We start from the raw sequence: 27851 nt of genomic DNA on the forward strand, positions 1-27851 counted from the left end.
TTCTTGACTAGCTAGATGATCAAGATGTTGCATTCAATAATTCCATTTCACGTTCATTTTCTATCATTATAGAAGTGAACCAGGACTTGTTTAGTCCCTCCGTTGCATTTGCTTAACACTCTTTACTTATTAGTTCGTTTAAAAATATATATTCCTGCATTTTTTAACTGGAAATTTTTATAATCATTCAAATGCTATAACATGTTTAAGATTACAAGTTTTAAAATTATATTGTTGCACAAATATTATGACGCGTTTAAGACCACATATTTCAAAAGTCTTAATTCTTTTATTAAACTTAGTGTCAAATCAAACTATGAGAAACAATTAATATAAAATAGAGAAAGTATAATGAATTTTACAAATAAATAGAAAAGAGAAGATATTTATGTCTATGTTGTAAGCTGGTGCTTGGAATATAGGGATTTATGGGGGTATAAATCACCATCCTTTATTACAACATCATGACGTACCGGTCCACACAAAAAAGAAAAATTAGAAGAAAAATAAAAGAAATCTTAGAGAGTGTATTATTAGTCTTTTCAATAACTTCCGTGAAATCAAAATTGAAAGTGAAAAAGAAATATCAGTCTCTTCTTGGTTTAGTTAGTAGAGACAAATCTTAATTGATTAGATGTGAATAGCATCAAACAAATCAATACTTTGTGTTGACATGCTCAATCAGTCTTTCAATAAGTTGGCCAATGTAACATTGTACTAACGATCACCTCAAAGAAACACAACCACTTGTCCCAAAGCAAAATACATAAGAAATTCCAATACTATAAAGCCTCGTTTGGTACGAGGGATAAGGGATAATTAATCCTGGGATTAAATTTGAGATGAGTTTATCCTATGCGTGGTTTGAATAAAGTCGCGTCCATGTCCAGGGGCGGATTTAGGGGGCGCAAGGGGGTTCACCCGAACCCCCTTCGCCGAAAAAATACACTGTATATATAAGGCAAAATCTATTTTTTACCTCTATATATTAAGTTTTGAACCCTTTTAACACAATCCAAAAGTGTAGTTTAGTGGTCAAGGGGGTTCAAAATTTACATAAGGTCATGAGTTCAATTCCCACTAGATACAATTTTTTTTAAACCCCCTTCGTAGAGATCCTGCCTCCGCCACTGGGTATAACTAATTCCGAGATTAGTTATCCCGGGATTATAGTGTTTTTTTATCCCTATGAGAGGGTGGAATAACTAATTCCGTGATAATTAATCATGGGATAACTTATTTCCCAACCAAACTATCCCTAACTAATCTTCACATGAGCATCATTGTGTTTTTCCATGTCAATTTTCCTAATTTTGTGGGCATCATTACAGGGGCAGATCTACATCATTAGTTCGAGGTTCTCAAAATTCAATAATTTTGGCTTAAATTTGTATTAAAAGATATATGCACGATTAATTTGTTCTGAACCCTATAAGTTGTCCTATCCTAGAATATACAATTTGTTAACTTAAAATTTTGAATCCGCGTTTGTATATAATGTGGGCTGTGTTGGTCAATCAAAGAATCTTTGTCCAAAATTGGTTTAAAATGGACTCATTTCTCTTTTACTATTTTCCTTTTTTGAATGTGTATTCATGTCAAAAAAATGTGATATATCATTTTTCAGTTCCGTTGTTTAGTTAGTACTTAGTACTGTCATATTTCTAGGCCATTTAATGCAGATCTTAGATACGTATTCATTTTTTCCGGTACTCTAACATGATATATAAGTTTCTATTTATCATAATTAATACTAAAAATAGAACTCAAACCATGTACTCGATAGATAAACGATAAAGTGAAATAAAAAGAAGAATAATTAACCCAAATAGCCAGCCACCCAACTGCTTAAACTAAAAAAGTCGGTGAAGGTATATTACATGTATAATTTATATATTATATGTGTATAATCGTGTATAATCTATATGACTAGAAAAAATAAATAGTGAATATGATCGGCTATTTGTGTAAAGGGACATATCAATATTATATGAGAAATTTTTATAAAGCACTATCTTTTAGTAGTAATTAGCCATCTATAGATACCATTTGCTATATTTACAGATTATAGATAACTTTTATGTGGTTATAAGATGTATTTGATGTATTTAAGATATTGTATTCATGAATACAACAACAAAAATAGGCGTGAATCAGGGAGGTCCAGCTAATCAGTTGTTGTATTTGAGTGTATTCGACTGTATTCATCGCGTGAAACATGGGATTACAACTGGACACATTACTGTATTCGACTGTATTCACGGCGTGAAACAGGGGATTACACTGTTCTTAAACGGAAAGTGTATCAATTAACATAATAAACTCCTAATATAACTCAACAAACTCAATTATAACACACAAAATTTGTATTTCTGGTTATAGAAAAGATTCTCAACTGAAAAATACCCCAAAAACATAGCAATCTTCAGAGAAATTATATAATACATCTGAATACATAAATTATATTAATTAAAAAAACATATGAATTCATTCATGGCGTATAGCGAGACAGTGAATACAATGAAATATATAGAATATAGCGGGATACATTGAAAAACAATGAAAAAAAGACAGTGAATACAATGAAATACACGGAATACAGCGAGATACATTGAATTACAATGAAAAAAAAACAATGAATACAATGAAATACATGAAAATACAGCGTGATACGTTGAAAATACATTAAAATATATTAATAGAAAATCAAGTTGCTCACCCCCAAATTCCATCGTCTTTGCTCAAGAACAAACCCTAATTTCCGCCTTGTAGCCAAATAGTTCTTCCATCTTCAAAGATCTTGCAGAACGCTAATTGAACCGGAACTTACAGAATATTTAATCGAAACTTAATTGGATTCTTCTCTAGTTATCCGCATGGATTGAAATCCACGCATCAATGAAAGATAAATATGTGATGAAAGTCAAGCATTGTAAACTTGGTGAACCTCAACAACAAATAATCACCAATGATTTCGTGGATTTGCTTCGGCATGATTGGGTCTTCGGGTTAGGGTTTGTTGTTGCTGTGCTGCTGGTCGCTGGATTTTGAAGGATTGATTAAAGTGAATCAAAGAGAAGATGCCGCTAGAAGGAGGAGGAAAGCGGAAATTTTAATGGGATGGGGGAAGAGAATGAGAAGTATCAAAGTAGAGAGAGAAAGAAAATAGTGTAACTGAATAACGTATTTAGTAGCTTAGGACTAGGAGGTAACCAAAATTAAATATTTTGCTATAACCTTAAAAGGTATCTATAGAATATAATTTTTTTGAATGGTATTTATTTAAAATAAATAAGGTGTTAACCTTTGCTATAGGAGGTAAAAATTCCATAATATATCATATATCGGCCGATTGGTCCTGCAATGGTTCTTCATTTCAATCTAAACAAACCATAGAAATTAGAATTAGATTACCTGTCAAAAAAGAATAGAAAAACAAATAGCGATAGTACTAATTTAATTAATCTGGCAATCTAAATAAAGCGGAAGACGCGGAAAATCATTGTTTTTTATAATTCCAGCTCTAGCTCATTACAAGAGAACAACTGCTGGCTTCTTCTTAAGATGCATTTCACATTCCACCCAGGTAAATCAAGGGAGATGTTTGCAAAAAACTTCTATCTTTAAATTATGGTTAATGAATATTTTCATTTCATTTGGTCACATAATTATAGTAAGTTAATATGAGTTGCATGGAGTAATTACCGGGAAAGGGTTTAGTAATTTTTTGTAAAGTCTAAGTATTGTCGTGTAAAATAAGATGGATGCATGGGGTGAGGGTGGGGGTGGGAGTGAGGGAATTACCTTCCTATATATGTGGGGAAAAAAATGGATATTGAATCTAATTCAGTTTTAGAAACTGATAAGGTGAGGATTAATGGAGGTCTGAATCTTAAATATTCAGATCTCACAGATATTAAGTGCGTTTGTTTTTAAAGTCTGAATCTTAATTATTCAGATCTTAATCATTAAGTGTTTTCTTTTATACAACCACTAAATGTGTCTGAATATGTCTGTATGATTAAGATCTATAACAGAGATTTAATTTCATTAAGATGCTATCGCATTTTTATTATTAATTGCCGCCACCACCTACCATTATCAACTACCGGCATGCCACCACGACTACCATACTCGACCACTACTACCACTGTCACCACCATCCTTAATCATAGCCGCCACCATTATCGACCATCACCATCCACTATCCCACCACTCCGACCACCATCATTCTCACCCACAATCAACACTCATTCACCTCAACTACCACAACTAACCACCCCATCACCATCAACAACCACAGTCGGCACTGCCATCATTATAACTTACAACCACCTACCCTTCACCTTCCTCAGTCACAACTGCTACCACCACCCACCATTATTAACTATCACCACCCACCACCATCATCCTCAATCATAATCGCCACCACTACCAATCACTACTAGCTACTCTCATGAACCATCATCATCAACCAAAACTACCACCAACCACTGCCTCTAGTCGGCATTCACCCGTTAACTATCACCACCAACTATCATATTTTAAAAACTATATATTTTATTGATAGAATATTAGATTAGTTAGTATTTCATTTGAATTTTATGTTTATTAATTTTTAAATAAAGATAAATTTTATACATTCAGATGTTAAAAATCAAACAGTCTTAATCATTTAGTATTAAGATCTTAATACACATCTTAATATATTCATATGTGTATTCAGATTCAGATGTCTTAATCTTAATATACATCTTGATATTAAGATGTGTATTCAGATTCAGACGTCTTAATCTTAAAAAAACAAAAACAAATGAGGCCTAAGACACCTATCTCATATTGATTTGTAGGACAATTTAACACTACTGCACGTCCAAATGGGATTTTTACCCAAATAGCTGGTCAGATTCAATATTTACCGTTTTAGCTGGTATTATGGGTGTACGTGGACTGGGTTGGTTCGATTTTTATCAAAACCAAACCAAACCCAACTATATCGGTTTGGATTATTGGTTCGATTTTGTCGGATTTTTCGGGTTTTTTGTTACTTAAATATTATTTCAATCTTACTTTGTTAAATTTTTGATAAGTAAATATATGTTTAGTAAAAATATAAAAAATTGACAAACATATTATCTATTAAAATAATTTTATGAGAGAATTTTCTTAGTAACACATAATAGTTATTTTTTTAGTCGTCTGTTTCGTTGATTTACCTTCTCAAAGTTAACCGAATTTAGTAATTAAACATAAAAATTAATATGATACCTAAATAACAATAATCACTTCACATTCGAAAAAGATATAACAATTTAATAGATCTTAACATATGATATGAATATGGAAGAACAAAGAGATTGACGCATTTGAGTAACACTTGATGAGAAAGTGATCATACAACCCATTATTTAAGGTTAATAAATATGGAGCACTTCATATACTATTAAATATTATATCCCGCAAGAGAATCTCAAATATTTCTAGACATTTTTAAAGAAAATTCTATATAAAATCTTAAAAGAATATATAAAAATTATATATTTATATGCCGGTTTGGTTCGGATTTTTTTACTCAATACCAAACCAAATCAAATTAAACTTAGTCGGAGTTTTTAATCGGTTTGGTTTGACTTTTCGGTTTGGTACGGTTTTCCGATTCGATTTGTACACCCCTAGATGTAATACGTTGATTATGCACAACTATATACATATTATACATGAATTATATTTATATTATACATCCGCCGGCTATTTTTAGCTTAAGTTATTTAGGTTAATTCTTGAAAGTTAATCATGAGATGAAGACTCCCAACTCCACATAAAAAGGACCAGTTTTCTACATCTCACAATCAATTAACACTGTATAACATATATCATGATTTATTCCTTGGAAAATTTAAAATTTAAAATTTTAAGAATAAATAAATTAAAAACACTTAAAGAGTGCATTGTTAGCCTCTTCAATAGCTTCCAAAGAACATCCAAAAGTCAAGATGAAAATGAAGCATCAACCTCTTCTTCACGAGTAGGGGTAGGGTGTGGGGTGTCAAACAGAGACAAACCTTAAGAGTTGAAGAGCATCAAACAAATGAATGCTTTGTGTTTGACACGCTCATATATCTCGGTTGATATACAAAACTATGTCTAAGCTGGTCAGTGTAATAATATTGTACTTCCCATCACCTTAAACCAACACAAGGACCCCATGCGCAGCACAACAATGGAGTCCCAGTACTGTAGCTGGTCTTCACGAGACCCTTAATTTTGTGCTTTCCTTGTCATCAATTTCCATGCTTAGATCGGTAGAGGCGAAGTTACGATAGGTTTGGTGGGTTCAACTGAAATCGCTTATTTTCGACATGAATTATGTATACATATTTAAAGAATTTTTTTAAATATACATATATAATAAGATCACATTCTTTTTGAACTCATTGAGTTTAGATTCATGAATTGGCTTCTATCTAGGGTATAGTAAATATCATGTCTTGTGTTAGTTAACCAAAGACTATACGTCTCAGTTTGGTTAAGTCGAAGCTGAATCCAAGCTCTATTTGTATCTGTTCTCTTGTTTCAGTTAATATTACTCATCTTTCTCGGCCATTTAATTAATACTACTGATGTCACATGATATTTCTTTTCCCAATTTGGGATACATAAAATTAAAGAGAGAGAAACTAAAATTGAACCAGAGCCTCTTAATAAAACTTACAGGGCATTTGTAGTTTGAGTAAAATAAGAAGTATAGTCACTATTTTGGTATCCGATACAAAGTTTAAGAGCTTAGTTAATATGTAGTATGTACTGATCAAAATGTGATAAGAATATCTTGAATTTTGGAATTAATTCCCCGTACGTTTATTGGTCCTAGGGGAGGCAAACGGACGGGTGGAATATCGGATATGGGCGGGCCAAAAATGGATAATATAAAAATGGGTGAATTATCTGACTCGACCCATATTTAATACGCATAGAAAAAGGGTTAATCGGCAGATAATATAGATGCCCATATTATCCATGGACTCTTGAATAGTCTCCCAAACTAGAGAAATATCCAATTTGAGTCTTTATAAATGTAAAAGTTAAATCTAGTGGTTATCTATTTTTTAAGTGGATAATATGGATCTTATCCATCTTTGACCCATATTTAAAAAGTTCATTATCCTACCCATTTTTTATTAGATAACATGAATAGATAGCTCTTTTTTTAATCCATTTTGCCACCACTAATAAGACCTATAGACCTTATTTACCATACAAACCAGAACTATGAAGGAACTGTAAACTCTATGAGAAAGTTACTAATGTTCAGGACTTTGTATATATATATTAAGAAATTTATTAAATATTTAAATATTATTTGACTATAGATTCGATTATTATTGTTTATTAATTAAAGATTATTATAAGAATTCATAAATTTTAAATCTTAAATTCATTTATATGTCTAGGTAGGGACGGATAGAGCGTCACTGTAAACATGTTGTCCTGTAAACATACGGATTTATGTGAACCTGATAACTTTTGCTCATTCTCTATGTTTATTAAGAATTCACTAAAAATCTATAATTAATTGAAGTAAATCCAGTTATTATTATATACTTATTATTAAGGGACTTAAAATCATTTTATTTCAAATTTTGGATCCGCTTCTATCTCCGGCTAAGTAACGGAGTAAAATCACAGCACCACTTAAGATATGTCCATTATCGTATGTTTGAATTATTGAAGAGTTTGGTGGGTCAAAATTTTGGCAGTTTTAAACGGGAAAAAAAGAAGAGAAAAGGGGGGAACTATTGTAAAAATGACCCAAATGGAAAAAAATCTCTGGAACAGTGAAATCCTATATATAAACAACATGTAGGAAGAGCAATTATTGTTATTTAAGAGGACCCATTTTGTTAAATGCATTTCCTTTTCTATCAATGTCCACACAACAAAGACATGTATGTCTGTTTTTTAGAAGTACTAACAAATGTGTCATCTAAACTCAGTTGCTGCTTGCCAAAAGTATTTCCTCCTATATGGTCCCCTCTCAGGAATCCCATTCCCTCTACCCCACCATTTACTTGGATAAAATTGCTATAAAAAATTTGGCCCATGAAAGTTACTGTTCTTCTCAATAGTGACTTGACTCCTTACTGTCAATATTCCCTTGTTTTCACACTAATCTTGACTCCTTTATCCAACAACAACAATAAACACAGTGAATTCTCGCAAATAAGGTCCGAGCAGAATAGTGTATATTCATATTTTATCCTCATTCTGGAAGGACAGAGAGATTGTTTTCGATAGACCCTCGAATAAAAAACAGATGAAAAGAAGCAGTAACAACAAACAATAACAACATCAAGATATTAAGAAAATCGAAGCGAAAGATAGCAATCAAACAACGGGTAATAATAGCAATCCAAGAATAAGAAAGATACCACATTAACATTAATAATACCGGTATGGGAAAGAAAAAGAAAAATACTCGATTACCTACTACTCTTGTAGCCTAATTTTTTACCTCCACATATTCCTATCAAGGGTCATATCCTTGATAAGCCTAAATGTGTCATGTCCTTCCTAATAACCTCTTTTCAATACTTCTTTGACTATCTCTACCTCTCCTCATACCCCACCAAGACCAACCTATTACACCTCCTAATTGGGGCATTTCTGCTTCTCCTCTTTACATGCCCGAACCATATTTATCTCGCATCTCGCATCTTATCTTCGACGGGAGCCACTCCCACCTTTTCCCGAATAGCAGTAGCGAAATCAAAAAATTCATTAATAGGTTCAAAATTATATATATATATATATATATATATATATATATATATATATATGTATGTATGTAAAAGATATTATATTTAACATATATATGCTATATAATTTTCACATGAAGGTGTTCAACTGACTACCCTTGTGCCAATATGGCTCCGCCACTACTTCACGGGTCACTGATGCTTCTTCCTCTTGGCTGTTCACTTTCAAAATTAATATTGGTGTACCAACTGCAACTTCATTTTGCAGGACTGTGCCAAAATAATTGAGAATCAGTGAGCTGCAGCTTGAGCTAGCAAGCTCTTCAATGGCGGAAGTTTCGAGAGAATATGCAGAAAGAGTTGGGAAGAAAATAATAACCGTCAATCTTATTACACTCGCCAGTTAACTATATATACAAATGCCCAACTACTTAACCAACTAAGAATAATTAGACAGCTAATGACAACTAAGAATAACAAACATAACTAACTATCACTAACTATGTCACGTGTGTATTTCATAAGACTCCCCTTCAAGTTGCAGGGTGCAAAATGTTGAGCACACCAAGCTTGCCTAGAAGATGCAAATGTTGAGCTTTGCTAAACCCTTTTTGACCATGCCAGCTTTGCTCACATACACTGTCTCGACCATGCCAGTTTTGACCTTGTCACGAATAAAATGGCAACAAATTTTAATGTGTTTGGTGCGTTCACGGAAGATAGGATTAGCAGTGATTTGAATGGCTGACTTACTATCACTTAACACAGTGATAGGAACCTGAATGGTGACACCTAAGTCCTTGAAAATGCCAAGCAACCAAGTGACCTCTGCGACTGCTGAAGCTATGCTTTGATACTCTGCTTCAGCAAAGCTCCTAGAGACAGTTTGTTGCTTTTTTGACTTCCAAGAGATAAGTGAACTACCAAATTTAATGACATATCCAGTGACAAATTTACGAGTGTTGGGGCAGGCTTCCCGATCAGAGTCACACCAACAGCTAAGCTCATTTGTAGAACCAGGTTTCAACCAAACACCTTGGCCAGGTGAATGCTTAAGATATCTGACCACTCGAAGAGCAGATTCCCAATAGACCTTTTGGGTTGCTGCATGAATGGACTAAGTGTCTGAATGGCATAGCAGATGTCAGGTCTAGTGATTGTAACACACATGAACTTCCCTATAAGCCTCTGATAAAGCCCAACATCAGATAGTAGTGAATCTCCCTTAACACTTGTTGCTTTGTCATGCTCTACAATTGTGAGTCTTAAGCTGGATTCTATAGGAGTATTAGCAGGCTTGGCTCCACTAAGTCCCAATTCAGATACTAGCTCAAGCACATACTTCCTTTGGTTCAAGATAACTCCAGACTTAGATCTTAGGACCTCAATGCCTAAGAAATATTTGAGCTCACCCAAATCCTTGAGTCTGAACTTCTGATGTAAAACCTGTTTTGCTTTAGTAATTAAGGATTCACTACTGCCTGTAATTAGCAAATCATCCACATATACCAAAATTACCACAATATCATCTTGTTTGCTCAGAGTGAACAAATAGTAGTCATGACTGCTTTGAGAAAAACTTACTTCTAGTAATGCATTTGTTAACTTAACGTTCCATTGCCTGGATGCTTGCTTTAGTCCATACAATGACTTTGAGCAACCAACAAACCTTCTTCTCCCCTTGCTTCCTAAAGCCTTCTAGCAATTTCATGTATACCTCCTCACATAAATTACCTTGTAAGAAGGCATTATAAATATTCATTTGATATAGAGTCCAGCCTTTTGAAACTGCTAAGGAAATCATTGATCTCACTATTACCATTTTGGCAACATATGAGAATGTGTCATGATAATCAAGCCCTTCTTGTTGGCTATAGCCTTTTCAAACAAGTCCGGCCTTAAACCTTTCCACTTCACCATCGGCTTGATATTTAATCTTGTATACCCATTTAGAAACTACATTATTCTTTCGTGCAGGTAAGTCAACTACCTCCCAAGTCTTGTTGTCTTCTAAGGCCTAAATATCTTGTTGCATGGCCTTGATCCACCCCTCATCCTTGGCTGCCTGTTTGAAGGTCTGTGGCTCTACCAAAGTAGAGAATTTTGCTAGATAACTATGATAGGTTGGAGTAGTGTATTCATATGTCAGGTGGTTAGCCATTGGATATTTGCTAGATGTCTTACTTGGAGCTACATAATCCGTCATCCAAATAGGTTCCTTGAACTCTCTTGTACTTTTTCTGAGAGGTATATGTGATGCTAGAATAGTGGTTGCTTGAGATATTTAGTCTTGCAATGACTCTGTGAGGACTGCATGTTGATCATGTTGTGACTCTTCAGGCAGTGCTTCCTCACCTTGGGAAGCTGTCTCCTCTACCTGCTCTGCTGGATTGTTAGTGGCCAATGTATGATCCTCTACGAGATCATTGTTGACTATGTCTCTACTGATGCAGATTGGATCTAATGGCAGGTCTTGGGAAGCCTGCATACTCAGGTTTGGAACTAATGGACAGTCAGCTAGTGGTGTGGAAGTAAAACCAAACTCTAATTCCCTGAATACCGCATCCCTGCTAATAAAGAACTGTTTAGAGGCCAACTCCATTAACACATAGCTCTTTTGTCTCTCAGAGTACCTCATGAGCACTGCAGGCTTTGCTCTTGCAGCAATTTGTCATCCCTGGGCACCACAGTAGCATAGCATAAACAACCTATTACTCTCAGATGCCCTAAATTTCGTATGGACTTTTCCCTCTGATGGCTGAAGATGGTGTTCTGTTGATCAGGTACATAGTTGCAGAAATACAAATACCTTAGTATTTTACTGGCATATGTGATTGAAATCTTATTGCTCTTGCTACATCTCCACAACACTATTTTGTTGTGGAGTGTGAGTACAACTGCTTTGATGTATTATTCCAAGGCTTTGTAAAAGTTCATTACATTGAGAGTTAAGAAACTCTGTGCTATTATCAGATCTCAAAACTTTTACCATTGTTCCAAATTGGTTATTTACCATCTGCAAGAAATTTTTGATAGCAACTATTGCTTATTATTTAAGCTGCAGTAAGTATACCCATATGTATCTACTAAAATCATCCACAACAGTTAAGAAGTATTTTTTTTTATCAAATGTAGCAACCTTGTAAGGTTCCTAAAGGTCCGTATGAACAAGAGACAATGGACATTCAGCTCTAGACTCACTAGTGGGAAATGTTAGTCTAGCATGTTTGGCCAATAGACATACAATACATTTATTCAATAATTCATTATTTACAACTCTTCCTAACCCCATAATCTTTATTGCTCCAGCTGAAGGGTGGCCAAGTCTCATACGCCAAAGGTTGCAATCTCCTTTTGTTGTAGGTACTGCAAAGCTATGTATCTCCTCCTTATTGATGTCTCCTATTCCCTTATATATGTACAGTCCAGTATCTTCTCTACCAGTCCCCTTCACCCTATTAGTGAAGAGGTCCTGAAATAATACAAAATCAGGGAAATTTTTTACAGAACATGAGAGTTGCCTAGTTAACTTGGAGACTGATAACAAACTGAATTTGAAGTCAGGAATGTAAAGGACATTGTCCACTGTTTTTCCTCCGAGTAGGACTGCTTGACCAATACTGAAAATCCTAACTTTATCCCTGTTGGTAAATGAAGTTTGTCCTAAGATGACTTCTTGGTCTTAGGATCATCATTTAATAATTTTTTAGTAGCTGCTATGTGGTGAGTTGCACCAGAATCTATGATTCAATCTTTTGTGATTGTGTGTGACATCAAACTAGCAACCATACCTGCCATGTTAGCTTGGCTATTGGCTTGGTTATCACCAGTTTCTTTGTTCAGTAATCCTAGAATCTTCCTGTATTGCTCCTTTGTGAAGTATGGTACCTTCGTAGCAAGAGTGTTGTGCAGATCACATCTTGAAGCACCTTTTGCTGAAGTAGAAGCATTGTTAGCAGCATTAAAGGGCTGTTGAGTACCACGACCAAATTGCCCTCCAGGATTACCATTTCCTCGACCATATTGGTTCCCATTATTGTTAGCAGTATTGAACCTTTTCTTTCGCTTAAAATCCTTCGGGTAACTAATGATTTTATAGCAAATTTCCTTTGTATATCCTTTAAGTCCACAATATTCACACTGGTGGAATGTCTTCTTACCTCTGTAATTCTGATCCTTACTAACTTGCATAGCAATTGGATCAGTTTTATCACTCATAGAGCCTAAACTAAGAGCATGATATGACTCATCCTCAATTACCATAGCATAAGCTTGGTTAATAGTAGGCTCTTTAGATTTCAATAGAATTTGTCTTCTATCTTGGTCATAAGAATCATTTAAGCCACTAAGAAACTGCAATAGCCTTTGTTGCTGAAGATGTTCAACATACTCTTTTGAATTAGGAGTAGGCGTTAGGGCATCATATTCATTCCAAAGTATCTTCAGCTTAGTGAAATAAATTGAGACAGAGTCAATGCCTTGTGACAAAGTAGCTATGGCTCTATGTAATTGAAAGATCCTCATGCGATTCGCCTTGCCAAATCTCTCTCAAATCTTCCCAAACAAGGTATTCATTGGATGCATAAGCAATTCCACTAAGAAGCTCTGTGGATACAATGTTCATGTGTCATGAAAGAACACTTGCATTACAACTCTCCCATTGTTCATGTAATTCTGTCGTGCACGACTCCTTGGTACAGGTACCAGTTACAAAACCTAGTTTCCGCTTCCCTAGAAGAGCAATCTTCATTGTCCTGCTCCAGAGACTGTAATTCTCAGTTCCTGTAAGTTTTACAGGAATTAGAACTACTCATGGAGTATCAGATGGACCAAGGTATAGCGGATGTGTATAAGGAATCGTCGACTTTGTCATTAATGAAATGAGATGACTGAAAAGGGAATTCACAATCGATTTGCAAAACTTAACAAGATTGCTAATCGAAATTAGTTTACGTGCTTCATCTTCATCGCCCGCTCTGATACCATACCAAAATATTTGAGAATCAGTGAGCTGTAGCTTGAGCTAGCAAGCTCTTCAATGGCAGAAGCTTCGAGAGAATATGCAGAAAGAGTTGGGAAGAAAATGATAATCACCAATCTTATTACACTCGTTGGTTAACTATATATACAAGTGTCCAACTACTTAACCAACTAAGAATAACTAGACAACTAATGACAGCTAAGCTCATAACAACTAAGCATAACAATTATAACTAACTATGACACGTGTGTATATCATAAGAGTCGCTTATCTAGGTAGTTTAGAAGCTTGAAGTACAAATGTGGCCAAGAGAGGTAAATTCAATTTCACAGGCAACAACAACAACATACCCAATTTCACAGGCAGATGCAAAAAAATGGACATACCTATTCTGCTTATGAAAATTGAGGAGGTAAACATCATGTTACATAAGCCTAAATATTTTCGCTAGCAACTTCATTTTACTTCTTATGAAACAGACAAAGAAAATAATTGAACTAATGTCCACCAAAATGAAAAATAAAGAAGCACAAAGTTTTCATTCATTGGAGAACTACAAGTTAACAGTGCAAAACTTTTTTTTTTTTTTTTAATTCTTCCATTTTCATGTATTAAGAAGAGAGAAAATGATATATTGAAAATTTGATGTGGAGAAGATCTGTGAAAAGGAAAATACATAACAGTAGACAAGGTTACGGAATATTATATTGGAAGCCATTGATTTCTTCAATTTTTGGACACAAATATGAATAATGTCGGTTAAAGTATCAGACAAAAAACACCCTCAAGAAAATCAATCTTGAGTGGATGCAACTTTTCCTGTGTAAAATATATCTTATTCTGTGGTTCAAAATATTGCAACTTCCTCTTTGTTGTGTAATGTTTTTCGATTCTCAGTCTGGAAATTTGCCCATTGTTTTATTTTTCCCTTTTATTTTATTATATTGCATGTTATCAGACATTATTTCAACAATATTAGAACTGGATCTATGTCTAAGCATTTATGTTGAATTATTACTTCCTAGACTGGGTGGGAATTGGTACTTTGATTTTTTAACAGTATACAAGAAAATAAAGCAAAAAACCCACATAAATTTTGATTTATTCATACTCGATGTTTATATCAAATTAATCAATTTAATTATAAGGACAGAAATTACCGTGCAAAGATATACATATTACTTCCATGGTTATGTGAATAAAATTGATAAGTAAAACAGTTAAATATGCATGCCATATGCTAGCTGAACTTTAGCAATTTATCTGTCCACCATTAGACTTTGTAATCTAATACCATTATTTATGTAGTTAGGAAAAAGTCTATTTCTGCACCTAACGCCTAATGAAGCTCCAACTGAGGATAATTTTAAATTATATAAAAAAAAATTAGGGAAAATTTTGGACTTTTTTTTTCGAAAATTTTGAACACGTGGAAGTTGGAAGTCACTCATTTCAGTCTAAAGATTCATAATGGCAATAGTGTATAACAAGATTTTCTAATGGCAAAATTGTGAATGGACCAAATTGAACACTTCCAAATAATGCTAAGGCAATTTGAACTTTTTCTCAAGTTTATATGTGTTGGGCTAAATTAGCCCAAATACATGGTGTGATATTGTCCGTTTTGGGCCAAGCCCGCAGGATTTTCCCCAAAATGCCTCACACTGTTAAGAGCTCCTTACACTTTATATGTAGATTCTCAATCTTTTGGGCAACCAATGTGACACTTTGTTTGCACACCTAACAATCTCCCTCTCGAACTAAGTTCTACGTGATCCATTACCACGATCCACGAGTCAATTTTCGAGATTCACTATGTGTCACCCACATCGCCAGAGTATATATGACAACCGAAACCCGCAACTAGCTTCTTTTTGTGTGCGCGTCTCCAAGCTCGTAAGGGCAAAGAAACCGAGCCCCACGCCATCATCCTGCCATCACTATACTCGTCCCACTGAATCTGGGTTCTGATACCAGCTGTTGGGCTAAACTAACCCAAATGCACTTTTAATATGATATGATATTGTCTGCTTCGGGCCAAGTTTGCACGGTTAGACTCCCAATCTTTTTAGCTATCAACGTGGGACTTTATTTGCACACCTAACAACATGTATATGTAAAAAACATATATGGCGTAATCATTCGTGTGATGTAAAAACTAAGTGAGGTGCAAAAAAATCTTCTCCTTTCACGATGGAACCCTCTACTTCGACAGTTTGACATTCCTCGCGAGAAATCAGTTCCAAGAAAACATCGTTAAACATAATGAAGTCTTGAGAAGGGGATAAGATAATATTAAGGTCACAATGTGAACGATAATACAAGGTTGAACGACTTTCAGTAACACATCTCTGTCCGAATTCTAATTTCTATAATCCTTACCTTTTTCATAAGTCATCCATTAGAAGAAAAATTTATTCATTTCCGGTGCCCCGTGCCCAGAGGCGGAGCTAGAATGCCGAGAGTGGGTTTGGCCGAACCTAGTAGTTTTGATTCGAACCTTATTTTTTTTTTAAAAAAAAATCTATTGAATATGTATAAATTATTAATTTAGAACCCAATAACTTAAAACAATTAGAATCCAGAACCCATAAGATTGAAATCCTGACCGCCTCCGCCCGCGCCTATATCAAATTGCTGAATGCAATATATGTATTTTCATAGACAAAGTTATGTAAGTTATTTCCTACGTGTATATATGACCCAATAAGATTAGGCCCATAATTAATATTTAATTAATGAGCAAATCTCATCCGTCCGATCGGTTACTTGATGAACATACCAGATTAACGAAAGCTAGAACAAGGAGCGAGAAACCAATTTATCGATTAACGCTTCCGCTTCAAGATAATGGATTCCGCTTCAGGTATGTTTTCTATAACGATTATATGTAAGATTATCATGTTCAAGATCCCGGTATGAATTAAAGTTTATGCTTACAAGTTATCCCTTAATTATGATTTAGTCGCATGTATTTTCACTATAATTTATAACTGCTCAGATTCTTTTTACCGCCTTGAGGTGGTGTGGGATTTGATTCAGACCGCCTATCTTATTATAACTGCTTAAATTAAATTGCTTGAATTGATATAAATACTAGCCACAAGTAAAATATTTGGCCGCACACACTGTATAAAAGAAGTCAAGTTTGATAGGTAGCGTATATTCAATTAAACGGGGTAAAACAACTAGCATAATAAGGTCTTGAATTGCAATGTCCGCAGGACCACTATTATTGCTTTATTGGTATCTTTCACAAATATATATCAAATCTCTGTGTAATTTATATTCTCATGGAGTTCCCAAAAAAAATTAATATTCCTTTAGATCCTAAATATTGTCGTTTTAATAAATTAAAGTTATCTTAAAATATTTGAGGACGTTTAATATGAAAAAGACATCGTTTCATTTTTTTCCCCAGATCTATAATCTTATTTATAATGATCACAAGAAGATTTTATTAATCCTATTTCGTTGGTCATATGTGAAGAGTAATGAGAAGGAAATGAATGCAAAGAAAATGACTCAATAGAAAATGATATTAATCGTGCTAGCTATATCGTAAAACTGATTGAGACTGTTCAGTTATTAAGGCATCTTAAAGGCAGGAAGTGTTTTGCTATAACCATTGTTTTGAGGGTGCAGAGGATGGACAAATCATTGCTTGACATCTCACCACATCTTTTGTTAGTCAATGCTATTCCAGTTTTGACTGCCAATTTTAGTTGTTGACGATGGAACACTCAAGTAACCGTTTCTTGTTATTTTTGGTTTCCCTATAATTTTCCTTTTCCATGCACATTTCATGCGCTGAGGTGGTAAGCTAGGTAGCATCGACCTCATCAAATGTCCATTTTGGACAAATTTAATAAAAGAAGGGTATATTTGAACCAATAATATTACGGTAGAGGTATATTTGGACTCAAAGTATAAAGAGAGGTAAATTTAAATCACCACTAGAAATTCGGCAACAACTGACCAAGGGTTGGTCGGTCAAAAAACCGGCCAAAAAACCGACCAAAATTGGTCGATTTTTTAAAATATTTTATTTTTTAATTTTCTTTTACAAAACCGACCAACTTTGATCGGTTTTCTTTGGCGAAAAAATGCGGAAAACTATTTTTGAGTCCCGCGAAATTTATTTTTTAAGAAACCAACCAACTTTGATTTTTTTTCATTTAAAATAAATTAAAATTAATATAAGAAAACCGACCGAAATTGGTCGGTTAATTTGGCCGGTCATTTTAAAAAACCGACCAACTTTGGTCGATAATTTTATTTTTTGTTGGTCGGTTATTTTCGTGCGAAAATACAATTAAAGAGTATAAATTAAATAAAAGACAGTCCTAAAACAAAATGCACTAATGGTCTAGTGGTAGAATAATATCATGCCACAGTACAGACCCCAGTTCGATTCCCAAATGGTGCATTTTTTAATTACATAATTAAAATACCGACCAACTTTGGTCGGTTTTTCCGGCAATATTTTTTTTTGAATTTAATTGACCGACCAAAGTTGATCGGTAATTTCCGACCAACTTTGGTCGGTATGTCCTTCCGACCTTCAAAATACCGTCCACACGTAAATGGTCGCGTTTTGGACGGTTATTGGCCATTACCGACTAACTTTGATCGTTTTTTTTTGGATGATTTTGCCCAGATTTCTAATAATGAATCTTTTCTCATAGTATAAGGGTATATTTGGCCCTTTACGGAATAAATAATCATAATACTCACAAGAAATTTAGTTTAGAGTATTTTCGGCTTTGACAATTCAACTCACAAGAAAACTCGAAGGTCTCTTTTCCAGTACAAGTTTCTATATAACATACAAACTTAATTATATAAGCGAGAATGTTATTGTAATTAAAGCAAACACATGTTGAGAATGCAATATGACCAAATACATGACAATATCTTCTCTTTTTTTTTACTGTTCCAACAGATATAGATGAGCTCATAATACATATATAAATCCACTTCCAGCACAGCCCTACCATATCTGACTTGACTGTCATCAACTTGCAACCTTTCATCCCTTAGGCTCTCTCAATTTAATACTAAAAGAAATCTAATAAAACAGCTCACCATCACTTTTCTATAAGATTTTTTCTATGTCAAAAAAAGACCATCCACAAAACCCTTTAATACTGGAAACAAATATTTATTTCTATACAAGAACAAGACAAAACAAAAAGAAAATTACAAATTTTAGAGACACCCCCTTTACACAAGTTGTGGTGTAGATTAAATCTTTGGCTCTCCACGCTCCCTATACTTACACTAGTTTTACCACTATTTCAACAACAAAAAGGAAATAACAAGACATTTCTCAAAATCAAACATAAACAATTTTCGGCATATATACTCCCTATAAACCAAACCATTTTCCTCAGCTTCTAGGTTTTGTTCAAGTTTTGGCATGCAACGTTAAATTCACGTAACTGCAGTTCAAATAATTACGTGTTTGGTTATTGTGTTATTGTAATGCTTGCTGTGTCATCTTTGAGTAACACAACAACCAAAGATGAAAGGGCTAACGAGATGGAAAGTTTTACGATCGGAGGAGGTGATGATTTTCCAGATTTTATGGGTGAAAATTTGCTCGACAGTATTGATTTTGATGACCTTTTTGTGGGGATCAACGACGGAGATTCGCTACCAGATTTGGAGATGGATGCAGAGATTTTTGCTGAATTTTCAGTTAGTAGTGGAGACGAATCTGATGTGAACAACTATAATACTGCTACTACTATAAAAAATGTAGAACAAGAGAGTTGTTTAAGAAAAGAGGAAGTTGAAAAAGCATCATCTGTTTCAGCTTCGGATCTTGGTTCGGGGTTAACGAGCCTGAATTATCAGGGAGATGAATTTGTGAGTACTCAAAAGAGTGAAGAATCTACACCACCAGTGAATCAGAATCCTGTGCATAAAGAAAGTGATAAAGGCAAAAAGTCATCTGCTCAATCCAAGAATAATCCTCAAGGGAAGAGAAAAGTTAAGGTAAACAGAAAAAAATCAGTCCGAAAAAGAAGATTAAAATTTTTTAATCAGTTTTTCAGCCTTTGATAAATAGGAAATAACTTTTCAAATAACCTAACTCTCTTTCATATTTATGGGATTTCACAAGCGGGAAGCAAACTTCACGAGAAATCGTGTGTGTCAACAAATCCTATGTTAGAAACGTAGAATAATTGACAGTAAAGTTGGGAGATAGTATGTTTTATTAGTACATTGTTATGAATTTAAAGGAAATTTTTGTTTATTTATTTTTGATGGGTTGAGTTTTGTGGATAAAATTTGGAATTTTCTTGAACTGTGTGAAGGTGGATTGGACGCCAGAATTGCACAGAAGATTTGTACAAGCAGTAGAGCAGCTAGGTGTAGATAAGGCAGTCCCATCAAGAATTTTGGAAATTATGGGAATCGATTGTCTCACTCGCCATAACATTGCTAGCCATCTTCAGGTATTCAATCTTCTTCCTTTCCTTTAACTTTCTGTTTAGTTTTTTCACTTTCCTTTTATTTTCTTTATAGTTAAATAAAATGGTCCTCCCTTCTGGGCAAAGAACACCATTGCATTTGGAAAAGAATATATTAGACAATGATGAAAAGTAGGAAAATTACTATTTGTATACTTTCCCTTGTTCTCTAATCCCAATAATGGCATATTCTTTAAAGAGAGAAGCTGATTTCATCTGAAAATATGAAATTTTCTGCTTTGCTCAAATTGGAAACACTCGTAGAGCAAAAACAAAAATGGATCCTCCTTTCCTCTTGGGTTCAAATTTCTAAAGCATATGAACGTACTAATAACTTAAGTATAAAAAAAGGACTTGCTAAGTCGTTTGTTACAAAAAGGGCAACCGGCGCAGACTACAAAGGTCTATTGTATGTAGTTTTACCCTACATTTCTTCAAGAGGTTGTTTCTACGGCTCGAACTCGTGACCACCCTGGTCACATGGCAACCAGTGGAGTATAGAGGATTTTAAAGTCGTGGGTGCTTGTCGATAAGAATTCTGAAAGAAGAGAAAAAATGAGTTTAGTTGTGGGTGCTCATTTAATATTTATCTAATATCTTTATATATAATTGCCTATGTAAATTTATTAAATCTTATCAAAGACAAGCACCCACAAGTGACTATTTAGTTCCGCTAGTAATGACAACAACTTTACCGGTTACACCATACTCCCTTCTCATTTGTTTCAAACGTTTGCTTATAAATACTGCATCTTCAAAATTGTAATCATCCCACGAAATATCAAGTTCAAGTAGTTTGATGGAAATTGTTGAATGTGCAGAAATATCGATCCCATAGGAAACATTTACTTGCTAGAGAAGCCGAGGCGGCGAGCTGGAGTCAAAGAAGGCAAATCTACGGCTGTGCAGTGGCCGGAGGCGGAGGAGGAAAGAGAGATATAAACCCATGGCCTGCACCAACTATTGGATTTCCTCCTCCTCCTCCTCCAATGGCAACTCCAATGCCTCATTTTAGACCCTTACATGTATGGGGTCATCCATCTGTCGACCAATCATATATGCACATGTGGCCGAAACATTTAGCACCTTCACCTTCTCCTCACCATCATCCATCACCAGTATGGCCGCCTGCTGCTGCTCATCCTCCTCATCTTCATCCTTCACCACCTGTAGATCCTTCTTTTTGGCATCCACATCATCAACGGGTGAGTTCTTTTTCCTTTTGGTTTTGGTTGGTGAGTTGGGGGGTGGGGGGAGCTCTATCTTTTATTACACGTCTTGGTCCAAATGGAATAGCATTTCTTTTCTGCATGTTTATGGAGTTTTGAAAAATTCAAATATTTCAAAGATAGATAGAGAGGGTTATCAATTTATTCGGTAAACTACTAAGGGTTCATGTAGCCTATGCTGGATAAATGATTCTGGGCTAGAGCAATGAACTATTTCTGATTGGGGCAGTTGACAATTGAATCCAAGATATCAACTTCTAGATTAAGAAATTTAACTGCACCAACTTGAATTGTTTGAGTAAAATCAATATGTTGAACTATGTGATTATGTCGTCTATCTAAAAGTTTGTCGTTGCAAAAAAATATGTTAATCACTTAATTATATTATGCCTTAGGAAAGATTATTTTTAAAATATTTAAACAAGAAAACAGAAAAGAGTGTATGCTTTTGTTGAAACATAAATGAATTAAATGTAAGTGAGATACTAATGATTTTAGTAATAACAAGTTTGACCTTAAAATTAAACATTTTTTACTTAGAAATGATTGTGTTTGACTATAAGAATAAAATGACAAATTCTCCTTTTTCTATTGTTGCAGGTACCAAATTCTCTTACCCCAGGAACTACTTACTTTCCAGCACCTATAGCACCAACGGTAACTATTCAATCAATTAATCATTGCTCTTTGAATTATTACTTCTAAGGAAGTGTGCAATTTAATATATTACTTTTGGATTTATGTAAATACAGACCATGTGTTTCTTGGCATATATAGTACTACTATCTTTTTAAAAAGTTTGGCTTATATAGTCAGAATAATTGATGCAGAGATATCCTGCTCCTCATCCAGTCCCAGGCATTCCACCCCCTGCCGCCATGTACAAAGTAGACCCCATCATTGGCGTTCGAACTGCCGTCGCCGGAGCTGGACAACCTCTTCCCAAACCTCCTTGTGACTTTCATCCTGTATGCCCCCTCTCTCTCTCTCTCCTTAATTAGTCTTACGATTCTTCATTTAGTCATGCATTGTACAAATAGTTAAAAATAAGAAAGTACTCGTACATGAATTTTATTTACATGGTCACTTTAAACGGATATGCACTTGAATATGTTTAAGGAACGATGATTCTAAAATATGACACTTGCAACCCTTTAGGTCATTGTTGAACTAGGTGTCATTGTATTTAGAGGCGGGCTCAGGCTTTTAACGTGACAGGGCACAATATTATATTCAATCAATGCTTCCTAAAGGTTTTTAGCGTGTAAGGTGTCAAATGATTTAAATTAACAATTTTCAAGGTATACACATATACATAAACAAAATTTCTGCTGAAGTTTATGGGGTCCGGTGACCCGTCAACATAATACATAGGTCCGCCTTATTTGTATTAGTGCTCATGTTCGGGAAACTTTATTTTTAATGTATATTAGCTCAGTACCTTAGTACCGTTTCGAAGCTTTCAATATGTTTTACTAACATATTTATGAATATTGACAGTCAAAGGAGAGCATAGATGCGGCTATTGGAGATGTTTTATCAAAGCCATGGCTGCCACTTCCCCTCGGACTGAAACCTCCCGCTGTCGACAGTGTATTGGGAGAATTACAACGTCAAGGGGTACCTAAAATACCACCAACTTGTGCATAGAGTTATTGAGGCAGCGCAGTTAGCAAAGCCGGTGGAATTTTTTGGGGTTCTCTTACACCAAGAAACCCTTCAATTCGACGACATTTCCTGCACGTAGAGATGCATGAAGATGAATTCAATCTGTCATCACCATCATCTGTAATGCAGTTTTTCCCTCATATATCAGAAAAACCTTTTCTTTTGTTTCATAGCTTTGTTGTCCTACTTTGTTCTTGTTTCGTTATGTGCAAGGACATGCTTTAACTTAACGATGGGGTTTGCACATGCATGAACTGATATATCTATTTGTGATGATGTAATCACCGGTTTGAGAATTCTAATAATAGCGAGAGCTTCTTGTAAACTTGCTCCAAGGTTCTCTTCTTCAATTCCTACCTTTATTTCTGCATTGACTCTGACAGTAATTATTTGAATAATGCATGTAATCTTTTTCTTTTCACTCAAAATCCACATGCATTATACCGGGCATGCACGCAAATGAATGAGAGATATAGTTAAAAAAGAAAGGAACTCCTTAAGCAATCTTATGTTAGAAAAATAACAGAATATGGGACGAAATAATTAGGCTTGATAGTGTAGTCACTGTCCCGAAGGAATTTAAGCCTCCCAATTTCGTTGCTGCAGGGATTATGGCAGAATTCCTCCAGGATTCTACAAAGCCTATGAAATCCGAGTTTCTGCAATTAACTCGAATTTTCCACAAGAACAGAATATTGTGAGTTGTAGAAAATAAGTAGAAGAGAAAGAGATGAAAATTTCCGATGTATTTCGTTTTGGAGATGATATGGGTATTTATAATACCTCTAGGAGTCTGTTAATTCCAACAGACTCATCTCTTCGTAACTGTTAATTCCAACAGACTCATCTCTTCGTAACATGCACCTTTTAAAACCAATAGTCACCTTTTTTGAATTTAAAAAGAAAGCCAGTAATTGATAAGATCATTGGCAGGATTACTAGCTGGACATCAAAGTTCTTGTCTTATGCAGGGACATTGCAACTCATTAAAAGTGTTCTCTTCTCAATACAAACTTTCTGGTGTCAAATTTTACTTTACCAAGGAAGTTGATACAAATGATTGAGAGTGTATGTAAAAGGTTTCTCTGGACAGGAGGTGTTGATGTATCACATAGGGCACTTATTGCTTGGGATAGAATTTGTATGCCTAAAGTAGCAGGGGGGATGAACATTATGGACATCCAACTGTGGAACAAGGCAGCTGTGTGCAAATTGCTGTGGAATATATGCAACAAAAAGGACAAATTATGGATAAAGTGGATACATTGTTACTATGGGAGGAGAGCTAGTCTGTGAAAGAGCAAACCAATGCAGGCATCGTGGATTGTACAGAAGATACTTAAGGTTGCTGAATATCTGGAAGAATTGGGGATATAAGAAGAAGAGCTTAATCAGATGCAGCGCTTCACCATACAAAAGATGTAGAAGAAGTTTGAGGGTGAGTACCCAAAATGCTCATGGAGAAGATTAATCTGTAACAACTATGGAGCTCCTAGATGGTTGTTCATACTATACTTAAACCTACATGGAAGGCTGTTAACAAGAGATAAAGTGGCAAAGTGGAGTCTAGTTGATGACCTATCATGTCCATTGTGCACAAGAGAACCAGAAAATGCAGAACATTTATTTTTTAAATGTGGAATGGCATCGCAAATCTGGGATAGCTTATTGGAATAGAAAGGAATCCAAAGGAAAACAAAAGGGTGGTATGAAGAAGTTCAATGGGCAGAGGTGCATGCAAAGGGAAAATCTGCAATTTCATGCATATATAGAATTTGTTTGGCAGCATATGTCTATCACATATGGCATGAAAGGAACTTGAGGATTTTTCAAGGGAAAGCTAGGCAAAAGGAGGCCATTATACGGGTAATAGCACAGAAATTCATAGTCGTGGAAGTAAATACAAGAAGTTAGATAGGAAGTTACAAGAGATGAAGGAGTATCCTAGACTATGAGTTAATAGTAGACTGTTTGCTATTTTTTTTTTTTGTAATTAGGAGAAACAGAAGAGTATAGGTCTTGGGGCATGATGTCCAAGATCCTAATGAACGGGAATTGTAAAGATTATACTTGGTTTGTGAAATAAAAATTTTACTTACCAAAAAAATAGAAAGCTTATAAAAACGTTTTCTGAAATTAAAAGGCAAAAATATTTTAATTAATTTAAAAAAATGTGACTAAAATATTAATTTCGGTTACTTAATTGGCCAAAGTGCCCAATCTTGATTATTAATAATATAGTCAAATTTCAATTTCCCTCCAAATCACACTTAAAAATATTCAAACTATAAAAGACAAAGAAGTGCTTTTAAACACCTCTTCCTTTCTTTCTTTTTTTTTTTTTTGTGAAGAATTTTTTTTATTGATTCATCACCACAGCCAGTTACATGATTCCTTTTCTCTCCTTTCTAACTATTTCTCCCCTTTCTGTTTTTTATCTACACTTTCCCCTATCAAGAAACAACAAAACAATATCAAAATAACATCAAATACTCCCATCAAACACTAACTACTCTAACATCTTACTATACGAAATGAATGTTCAAGAAAAAGGCGAGAAAGAATGCAAAAGTTAAAATACTTGCTAGATTACTCCATGCATGATCATGAATATCGGGTAATTTGAGCTCATAGATGTCTTTCAAATTAATCCCACCATAACTGGCGACCATAACGAGGTATATACCAAAAGAAAAAGATTCTGGAGCCTTAGAAAAAAACAAGAACAAAATATGGCTAGCTAGGGTACATTTAGGTGGACTATTGTAATCATGCATCATATATATGTACTCTTAATTCGGAAGCATGGGGAAAAAAGGTTACTGTTCTCTCTCCATATTTACCCAAAACATTTTTTGTTTGTTCCTCCCACAAGGCCACAACAAAGGATTTTGATCAACAATAAGCAAGAAGTTTAGTAGGCTTGTGGTTCTGTACGTGGTGGTCCTCCTAGTTATAATGAGTTCAATCAGAACTGCATGAAATATTACTTTTAAATGGGTCAAGAGTTTAAGTTTGAAGTAAGATCTAACGAAAAGTCAAAATAAATTTAAGAGCGAGATTTGATTATTTATATTCGTTCTTTTGCTCTTTTCTTGGCAATTCTGAATGTTGTAGAACGTATAATATAATGTGTAAGCAGTACTTCAGAATGGTTATAACTTATAACAATGACTACTTATTAACAAAGAGTTTAAGTTGTACTCCGTACACCTAAAGTGCAAAGAATTTTTATATATCAAAGTAATATAACTCGTTGCAGCATATTGTTTTTATTATATATGATGTAATACATGCTTGATATAAAGAGGTACATGTTGGTTAAAATTACATATATATTTTTCTTCTCATCTTTTGACCGGAAGAAATGAGTAGTCTCCTTTGCTCCACGATGTTATTTGACTGTCGGAACTAACTGACTTATTTGGAAAATTTTATGGCAAAAACTATTCATCTTTTTCCGAAATGCCAAGAAAGGAATAAAAGCAGCTAGTATATATTTCATGTTTGTTTATTAGATGAGATAAAATCTTTCTATCATAATCCAAAAGATAACAAAAACAAAAAGACAAAGGACTACTGTGCCATCATCATGGGAATCAATAATTCCTATCAATCGTGGCAGAGATAATTCAACCAAAAATCTTCATGTATTCCACGGTTGTCATCAAAGGATAGCAAAAACTGTTAAAATATAATAGAATGGTACTATTCTAAAGTTGATGCTTTTAAAATGTCAAAGTCGCATATATGTCAAATTAATCTCGCACAATCCCAGTATAATAGACATAATTACTTACCAGTGTTCACACAAAACTAATAGATACATGATATGTATTTGTAGGTAGACTTTTAGCACTTAATCATGATTAATTAATATACATTCTTACCTCATTTGATCACCTAATTATAAAATTAACGTAGTTTGATGAAAATACCCGATACGAATAAGTATTTACTGATAAAAAATAGAGTATGATTTAACTTATATACTAATGATATAAATTCTTTTTTCATTATCAAGGATAAGGACCACGCTTTGAGTAGCTTATTTTCCATTTATGGTGCGACAAAAGAACCATGGTCTTTTTTTGACTTATCTGATAACTGATCAATCTGGCTGCTGGGTTCAAAGTCAATCAATAACGCTGGTCTAAATTAAGCTACTTATACAGATGACACAAAATCTTATACAGTGTCCCAGTATATATGTATAACTTTGTACGTACTACATGTCTCTCGAATAATTCGCGAGTCTCTCTACTTCAACAAATAATGTTAATTAAATATAGGAGTTGACACAATCTTGTAAAATGTAAACCCCACCCCACCCCCACCCCCACCCCCACCCCACCCCACCCACAAATAAACGTACAAATTAAAGATATTACGGGGAAAAAAAGATTTTGGCGTGAGTCAACCATAGGCCACCATTCATGAGAACCCACAGGTAACATCTCTCTTTCTCTCTATATATATGTTTACTCTCAAAATCGAATAATAATTAAATTTGTAAGTGATTTTAAAGATACGTGGTTTAATTTGACACAAAGCAATCAATGAAGTTAATAATGAATAAACAAAGACAGAATAAATTCGAACTGCACGAGTGAGATAGCTCCAGTCTCAGTGAAATAATCAACCTCGACCCGGGCTCACCACAATTAGCATTAATGAACAAGAAAAATAGCTGATAGCAGAGAAAATAACAATATATTGCCTTGAAGTGTGAGTT

At 34.5% G+C, this 27851-nt stretch overlaps 2 protein-coding genes across 2 annotated transcripts; one reads left to right on the forward strand and one right to left on the reverse strand.

Moving 5' to 3' along the window:
- Positions 1-11040: 11040 nt before the first annotated feature.
- On the reverse strand, positions 11041-13280 carry LOC142165376 (uncharacterized). Its single transcript, XM_075223943.1, has 4 exons — positions 12548-13280; positions 12306-12397; positions 12044-12228; positions 11041-11323 (listed from the first exon to the last, which is right to left on the reverse strand). Exons 1-4 carry the CDS (start codon positions 13278-13280, stop codon positions 11041-11043), a joined length of 1293 nt encoding a protein of 430 aa, XP_075080044.1.
- A 5629-nt stretch (positions 13281-18909) lies between these two features.
- On the forward strand, positions 18910-23441 carry LOC107807885 (transcription activator GLK1). Its single transcript, XM_016632337.2, has 6 exons — positions 18910-19740; positions 20064-20204; positions 21041-21424; positions 22049-22105; positions 22279-22416; positions 22949-23441. The coding sequence occupies exons 1-6, from the start codon at positions 19225-19227 to the stop codon at positions 23096-23098; spliced, it is 1386 nt and encodes a 461-aa protein (XP_016487823.1). The 5' UTR covers positions 18910-19224; the 3' UTR covers positions 23099-23441.
- Positions 23442-27851: the final 4410 nt, after the last annotated feature.

The sequence above is a fragment of the Nicotiana tabacum genome, chromosome 10, assembly GCF_000715075.1.
Source record: "Nicotiana tabacum cultivar K326 chromosome 10, ASM71507v2, whole genome shotgun sequence".
NCBI classification, from domain to species: Eukaryota; Viridiplantae; Streptophyta; class Magnoliopsida; order Solanales; family Solanaceae; genus Nicotiana; species Nicotiana tabacum.

Excerpts from the sequence above, each read along its gene's own strand:
- LOC107807885 (XM_016632337.2), top strand. The coding sequence starts at position 19,225 with ATGCTTGCTGTGTCATCTTTGAGTAACACAACAACCAAAGATGAAAGG. Across the intron at positions 20,205-21,040 it reads ACATTGCTAGCCATCTTCAG|AAATATCGATCCCATAGGAA; the intron begins GTATTCAATCTT and ends TTGAATGTGCAG. Across the intron at positions 22,106-22,278 it reads CAGCACCTATAGCACCAACG|AGATATCCTGCTCCTCATCC; the intron begins GTAACTATTCAA and ends TAATTGATGCAG.
- LOC142165376 (XM_075223943.1), bottom strand. The coding sequence starts at position 13,280 with ATGAGGATCTTTCAATTACATAGAGCCATAGCTACTTTGTCACAAGGC. Across the intron at positions 12,398-12,547 it reads TAGCCAAGCTAACATGGCAG|GGATAAAGTTAGGATTTTCA; the intron begins GTATGGTTGCTA and ends ATTTACCAACAG. Across the intron at positions 11,324-12,043 it reads GGAGCAATAAAGATTATGGG|GGATGCGGTATTCAGGGAAT; the intron begins GTTAGGAAGAGT and ends CTTTATTAGCAG.